The 7,503-nt window shown below is 38.1% G+C and overlaps 1 protein-coding gene across 1 annotated transcript in view; it reads left to right on the forward strand.

Moving 5' to 3' along the window:
- Positions 5,012–7,503, forward strand: part of LOC104779633 (mediator of RNA polymerase II transcription subunit 8-like) — a 5,074-nt gene continuing 2,582 nt past the window's right edge. The window contains exons 1-9 of the mRNA XM_010504014.2: positions 5,012–5,168; positions 5,265–5,493; positions 5,589–5,713; positions 5,810–5,934; positions 6,028–6,211; positions 6,333–6,416; positions 6,534–6,589; positions 6,677–6,937; positions 7,023–7,079. Of these exons, the coding sequence (XP_010502316.1) occupies positions 5,294–5,493; positions 5,589–5,713; positions 5,810–5,934; positions 6,028–6,211; positions 6,333–6,416; positions 6,534–6,589; positions 6,677–6,937; positions 7,023–7,079 (1,092 nt within the window). The 5' untranslated portion in view covers positions 5,012–5,168; positions 5,265–5,293. The remainder of the gene's footprint in view (positions 5,169–5,264; positions 5,494–5,588; positions 5,714–5,809; positions 5,935–6,027; positions 6,212–6,332; positions 6,417–6,533; positions 6,590–6,676; positions 6,938–7,022; positions 7,080–7,503) is intronic.

The following is a 7,503-nucleotide window of genomic DNA, read 5'->3' on the forward strand; positions in this document are numbered from 1 at the left end:
AAGGGAGAGGAAAGGAATCATATGAAAAAAGTATTGGCTTGAAGAGAGTCTACAAGCCTCTGATCGATTTTCCCTTGGTAAGATTTCACTTTTTATTACTGCTTAATTTATGTAAAGAGATGACAATGGAGATTCTGGAAACTCTAAAGAATTGTGGGATCAAGGAGCGCTGATGATTCTCATGGTGGATTACAAATGGAAGTTCCTAATGTCAAGGCGAAGAAGAGTGCAAAGATGGTATCCCCAAAGATAAGTGAATTCCCATTATTTTCTAAACCTCTTTTCCATGATTTAGTTTGATTATTTGTTTGAGGACAAACAAAGTCTAAGTCTGGGGGAGTTGATAACATCATTATTTTACTCATATTAGCTATAGTTTTCATATGCATTTAGGAGGAGTTTGATGAGATTTCAAGTATAAAATGTCTATTATCAAGTATTTCAGGTTTCAATAAGGTTTTACAGGTTTTATAGCAATTTGGACCAAAAGACAAGGAAAATACGTTGTAGGAAAGTTTCAGAGCTTTACAGTATCGGCAACTTTTGAAGAGCTTCCAGAACACAAAGTATATCATGCTTGGTATCTATGGAAAGCTGGAAGAGTCATCTTTCTCCTCAAAGTAGAATCAAGTCAATCCATTCATTCATCCGGAAGTTATTCCCGATTTACCGAGACATGTTATAAACCGACGTAAAGAGAAGCAACCAGCCGATGGGCTTTCATTCAAGGCCTGACCAGCGACCACCACTGCGGCCCAGTCCAAGCCTCCTCCACGGTCCAGAAGCCTCTTTCGCCGCCCCTTGTCCTGCACTTAAGAAGAGAAGACGTTTATTCCCTTACAAAACCCTAACCCTAAACAAAACCCTATAAATACTCTTAAGACCTAGGGTTTTGAGGTGTGCTTCCTTTGTGCCTCTAAGTTCTTCATACACACCACCAGCAGCTGACGTAGAGACGACCAGAGACTCCTCTACCGCCGTCGAATCTCGTCCTCTCTCTACCTCCTCTTAACTGTGCACTTTCAGTCGTCGTGTAGTCTTTTCAGGTAAAAGATTTGGAGTGAAATTCTACACACATCAGTGGTCCCTTAAGAGCTAACTGGACCTTTGAAGATTTTATACATATGGTCTCCATTTGTGATCTTTCAGACTTAAAGTCCACGGGGGATAGGTTCTCCTGGGTATGTGAACGGCACTCACACACAGTCAAGTGTTGTCTGGATAGAGTATTGGTTAATTCGGAATGGTCTGCTACATTTCCAAGAGGAGAACCGGAATTTCTTGACTTCTACGGTTCTGATCATCGACCGGTGGTACTCCGTTTTGGTTATCATGACCCATTTTTACGGAAACCTTTTCGTTTTGAGAAGCGGCTATTAGATGTTGCAAGCTTTAAAAGCTATGTAAAGGAGGGATGGAATGTATGTAAGGATCAACGTCATCACACTATCGTGGATCAGAGAAGGCATTGTCGTACTTTTATGGCTCGATGTAAACACAAAAACAATCTAAATTATGCTAAACAAATAGACGTTCTCCATTACCGGTTAAACAGAGTCATGTCAAGTTTTTGACGTTCAGAACGGGACCTGATTCCACGATTACGACAACAACTTTCTACTACATAGAAAAATGAAGAAATCTATTGGAAACAAAAAAGCAGAAACCTATGGTTGCAAGTTGAAGATCGTAACAAAGATGAACAGGGGAATACTTTTAGTGGCAATACAGCTATTGGCCATCATGCTGCAGAATATTTTCAAAACATGTATACCTCAACAGGCCATTCGGTTTCACCATTGGATTTTGCTAGTTTCACACCCACTGTTACACAAGCTATTAACGATGAATTGACTAAAGTCTTCTCGTCCGAGGAGATTTTCAAGGCACTCTCAATGATTGGAGATGACAAAGCTCCTGGTCCAGACGGTCTCATGGCTCGATTTTACAAAGAATGTTGGGAAGTGGTTGGTGAGGATATTACCAAAGAAGTTAAAGAATTCTTTTCTACCTCTCATATGAAACCAAGACTGAACAATACTAATATATGCATGATCCCAAAAAATACAGAGCCGAATACGCTGTCTGACTACCGATCCATTGGTCTTTGCAATGTTATATACAAGATCATCTCAAACTGTCTTGTCAATCAATTAAAAAGTCATTTGGACACTATTGTATCTGATTCTTAAGCAGTATTTATCCCAGGGCATATGGTCACTGATAATATACTGATTGCTCATGAACTTATGCATTCACTCAAAGCTAGAAAACGTGTTTCACAAACATATATGGCTATCAAAACGGATGTCAACAAAGCATATGACCGGGAGGAATGGAACTTCTTGGAAACTACGATGAAATTATTTGGTTTTTCGCCTACATGGATCAGTTGGATTATGGCTACAGTGAGTACAGTTGAATATGCAGTTCTTGTTAATGGTACACCATTTGGGAAAGTGTTACCTACTCGGGGGATAAGACAGGGCGACCCCCTGTCTCCATATCTATTCATTTTATGTGCAGACATTCTAAGTTACCTTATCAAGTCTCAGGTGTACTCAAAATGCTTACAAAGAATTAAAATAGGAAATGGTGTTCCTCCAATTTGCAGATGATAGTTTATTTTTCTGCAGAGCTAACAACCGCAACTGCCAAGCCTTAAAAGATGTATTTAATGTATACGAATACTCAGGTCAAAAAAATCAACACATCAAAGTTCTTAATTACATTTGGATCCCGGGTTTTTGGTCATCGACAAAGCTTAATGAAACAAATTCTACAAATTTCAAACCATGGAGGAGGTGGGAAGTATCTTGGACTCCCAGAACAATTTAGCAGAAGAAAAAAAGAAATGTTTGAGTATATAGTGGAAAGAGTACGACAACGCACATCCAATTGGAGTGACAAGTTCCTCTCACCTATAGGGAAAGAAGTTTTGATCAAATATGTTGCAGCTGCGATGCCGGTCTATGCTATGTCCTTTTTTAAACTACCACTTCTTATCTCTGAACTAGAGTCTTTATTGATGAATTTTTGGTGGAAGAAATCAGCATCGTCAAGAGGTATTTCATGGATTGCTTGGAAAAGACTTCAATACTCTAAGAAAGAAGGTGGTCTTGGATTCCGGGACTTAGCTAAATTTAATGATGCTCTGTTAGCAAAATAGGCTTGGCGAATATTGAAATGTCCTAACAGTTTATTTGCTAAAGTGATGAAGGCAAGATATTTTCCTGATACTTCAGTCCTTGATGCAACACCTAAAAAGTCACAATCTTATGGTTGGTCTTCCATTCTTACTGGTTTAACTCTTTTAAAGAAAGGGATTCGAGTAATAGTCGGGAATGGGTTGACAATACAAGTCAATGTTGATAATGTTATAACAGATCATCCACCACGTCCTGTTTGCTCTATTGATCCTCATTATAACGGAATGCTATCATCATTTATTGCTGATTTTGTACCGTTAAATCCTGGGATATACCTGCAGTTTATAGCATGATTTCACCGAATGATTATGAGGGTTTAACACAAATCTACATACCACAATTTGACACAATGGATAAAATAATTTGGCATTATAATGCCTCTGGAGAATACTTTGTTTGGTCCGGTTATTGGTTAGCTACACATGATCCTTCGAATCTGATACTTGGTCCTAATATTCCTCATGGTTCCATTGAGCTGAAAAACAAAATTTGGAACCATTGAGCTGAAAAACAAAATTTGGAAACTACAAGTATTACGAATGATAAAGCATTTCTTTTGGAATGTCTTATCTAAATCTTTAGGTAATGCAACTAGACTTGCTTCTCGGGGTATTAACATTAGTAAACTTTGCCAGCGTTGCCAAGGATCAGATGAAACAATCAACCATACTCTATTCACATGCCCTTCAGCAAGGTTGGTTTGGGATTTGGCTGATCTACCCTTCCATTCAACTTTCCATAATACAGATTATGAGTTAAATATCTCCTCTTTGGTACACATCTACGATGATCACTCAGTTTCCAAGGAACATAATCTTCTTCCTTTTTAGCTCTGTTGGAACATATGGAAAGATCGTAATAAATTCAGTTTTCAAAATGTTGTTAGCGACCATAATCGAACAGTATCACAATCTAAGGCAGATGTCTCTGAATGGATACAGTCTTTTCCATCGGGATCATTTACTACAACTAGTATAGAGCAAACAGTTCATCCCCATTGGGTGAGACCTGAATATCCCTTAGTGAAATGTAACTTTGATGTTAGCTACAGAGCGGATACAAAGAAAACGATCGGAGGTTGGATGGTTCATAATCATCTTGGAGTTGCCACTTATTGGGGTTCCAATGTTTTAAGGAATGCAAATAATTCTTTGGAAGGATAAGCACAAGCTTTATTGTTTGTCATGCAACAAACTTCTAACAAGGGCTTCAACAAGGTTTGGTTTGAGGGAGACTGCAAAACGCTAAATGATTGTCTCAATGGATCTCTACAAGACGTTGTCATTCATGGCCTACTTGATGACATAAAGCTTTTTTCCAATAGTTTTGAAGAAGTTAAATTTTCATTTATTCATCGAACAAACAATAAAGTTGCCCATTTACTAGCTAAATTGGATTGTAATGATATAGATTTTTATTCCGATTGTTGTAATCCTTATGTATGGTTGATGGAACCTCTGTATTTTGAAAGATTTTATTTTGAATAAATTCTTTTTGTTGAAAGAAAAAAAATAATTTGTTGAAGGTTAGGAAAGAGTCTAAATAGTAATAGTTAGTGAAAATGAGTGTTTTGCCAATTTTAAATAGTAAATGTATTAATTCTTTAACTAAGTTTTGATTTTTGAAAATGTACTAAAACCCCAATTTTTTTTTTTTCAAAATTCTAGTGCTTTTGATGTAGAATGTGTCATTGTGTGTATTCAACGCAACACCAATCCAAACCAGATAGTTAAATAATGTTAAACCAAAATCGGGTGCCCATACCAATCAAATCATGTAACTCAATATTCAAAGAGAAAACATATATATATATATATATATATATTTATGGATTGGTATGTTATTGTTTCCCGGTTCTCTCTCGTCTTCTCCAAAATCGAAGCGTTCTTCAATCTTTGCGTTTAGACCACCAACCAGTCTTTGCTTTCGCATTCCTCGTTTTGGTTTCGTTTTCTAATCGTAAGTATGTATTTGTGTTTTTTTCTAATCGTAACCTAGTTAATAGTTCAATCGCTGTGATGATAGAAACCGTAAATTTCGTTAATTTGGGATTAGGGCTCTTGTTTAGGAGCTCTGTGTTATCAATGGAGGGCGGAGTTGGGTTAGCGGCGACGACGCAGCCGCAGCAACCACCACCACCGGTGGTTGAGAAGCTGAATCCGAAATTGGAGAAGGAACTAAATCTGGAGTCATTGAAGACACGAGCCCTTAGTTTATTCAAAGCTATTTCTCGGATCCTTGAAGATTTTGACGCTTATGGTCGAACCAACACTACTCCTAAATGGTTCATCTTCGAATTCCAAATTTTGATTTTTTTTTTTTTTTGGGTCTATTGAGTTTTTGTAACAAGGGATTGATGATTTTTTTTTTTTTTAACAGGCAGGATATATTAGGGCAATACTCAATGGTAAATCTGGAGCTTTTTAACATTGTGGAAGAGGTGAAGAAAGTTTCCAATGCGTTTGTTGTTCTTCCTAAGAACGTCAATGCCGTGAATGCTGGAAGTATGTTCTTTTTTGTTTTTGTTTTTGGTTGATGAGTTACTGAATTGTGAGTGCGATGGAACTGGTTTAGCTTAGCTTCTTTTAGTGAATCTGCAGTTTTACCGGTTATGTTGTCTTCCAAATTACTACCGGAGATGGAAACTGATGATAATGCCAAGAGGGAGCAGTTGCTTCAGGGCGTTCAGAGTTTGCCAATACCGATGCAGATTGAAAGGCTAAAGGTGAGTTGCATGAATTTTTGTTGTGATTTCTCTCTATGTTTTAGGCTTTGGCTGGTTTTGAGAGAGCACTTTGTTTTGGAATTTTGTTTACAGGCGAGGATGGATATGATTGCAGCAGCTTGTGAAAATGCAGAGAAAGTATTAGCTGATACTCGTAAAGCTTACGGATTTGGCGCTCGTCAAGGCCCATCTGTGCTTCCAACCATGGATAAAGGTGAAGCTGCAAAGATTCAAGAGCAAGAGAACATGCTACGAGCAGCTGTGAACGACGGCGCAGGTAAGAAGAACCTTCAAATTCCTATTTAACTTATATCAAAACATTTTGATTTGGTGAGAAGCTGCATTTTTTGGTTCTGTTGAGTTCTGTCTCATATTTTTTTCACAATTATTGTTTCAAGGAACAAGACTGCCTCCAGACCAGAGACAGATAACCACTGCACTTCCACCACATCTTGCAGATGTGCTAATTATCAACGATGCAGGTAACTGTCTCATTGATCTGTCTGGTAGAAGTAAACCCAATGCGTGAATCTTTTTCTTATACTATTACCAATGGCATTCTTACGATATTAATGGTTCCAAAATTTCTCTTTCATTAGGTAAGATTGCATTACCTGGGCAGTCAAACAACATCAACAATCAAGGAATGATGCAGGTTAAGTTATATTCTCTCCAGATGTGATGATTATTGTTTCTGTTAGTATCATTGTCTTTGGAGGCTTATGTATTTGAGTGTTTTTAGGTTTCTGGAACACAATTCATGGGAAGATCAGCTGCATCACCATCTGGTCCTAACTTTGATAACACAACATCTCCATTACCATATTCCAATTCTCCTCGCGCTACGGGTATGGTTAATGCACCTTCGCCTCAGCAACAAATCCTGCACCAACAGCTTCAGCAGCAGCAAAGGGCAAAATTAATGCAGATGCCTCAACATCAGCAGCAACTACTTGCACAACAACAACAGCTCAGACAAAGTTCTATGCAAGGATTGGGTCAGGTAGGCTTGAACATTTTCTTACGTAGCAGTTGACAGGGTTTTCTGCCATCTGCTTTTTCAGGCAACATGCTAATTCTTTGTGTAGAGCCAGATACCAGCACTTCACGATTTGCATGGACAACCTCAGCAGAAGTTTCAGACGGTAAGTTCTTCTAGAGATGGAGCTTAAACATATTTAGGCTATGAGGTTTTACATTCTGTAACGCGAAAAGGATCATACCCAACCTTTGTCAATTGTTTGAATCATTGTGCACATTTGTTAAGGCCATAATTGAAGAAGATAAGACGTATTTATGCAGTGAATGATACATACGCTTGAGAAATTATACTAGATCTTGGCAGAAGCTTTTTTTTATAAAGTGGTTCTGAGAGTTTATAGTTTCAAACAGTAGAGCTTTTGTCTTGTTAAGTTTATTAAGTTGAGTTCTCTCTTACTTTTCAGTTACATGGGCAACATCAAATGTCATATTCCCAGCCAATGGCTGGGCACCAACAACTCCAAGCTAGACAGCTCTCAGGTGGACATATTCAGCATAGCATGTCTCAAGGACAGCTGAATCCAGCGA

Source organism: Camelina sativa, chromosome 4, assembly GCF_000633955.1.
Source record: "Camelina sativa cultivar DH55 chromosome 4, Cs, whole genome shotgun sequence".
Classification (NCBI taxonomy): domain Eukaryota; kingdom Viridiplantae; phylum Streptophyta; class Magnoliopsida; order Brassicales; family Brassicaceae; genus Camelina; species Camelina sativa.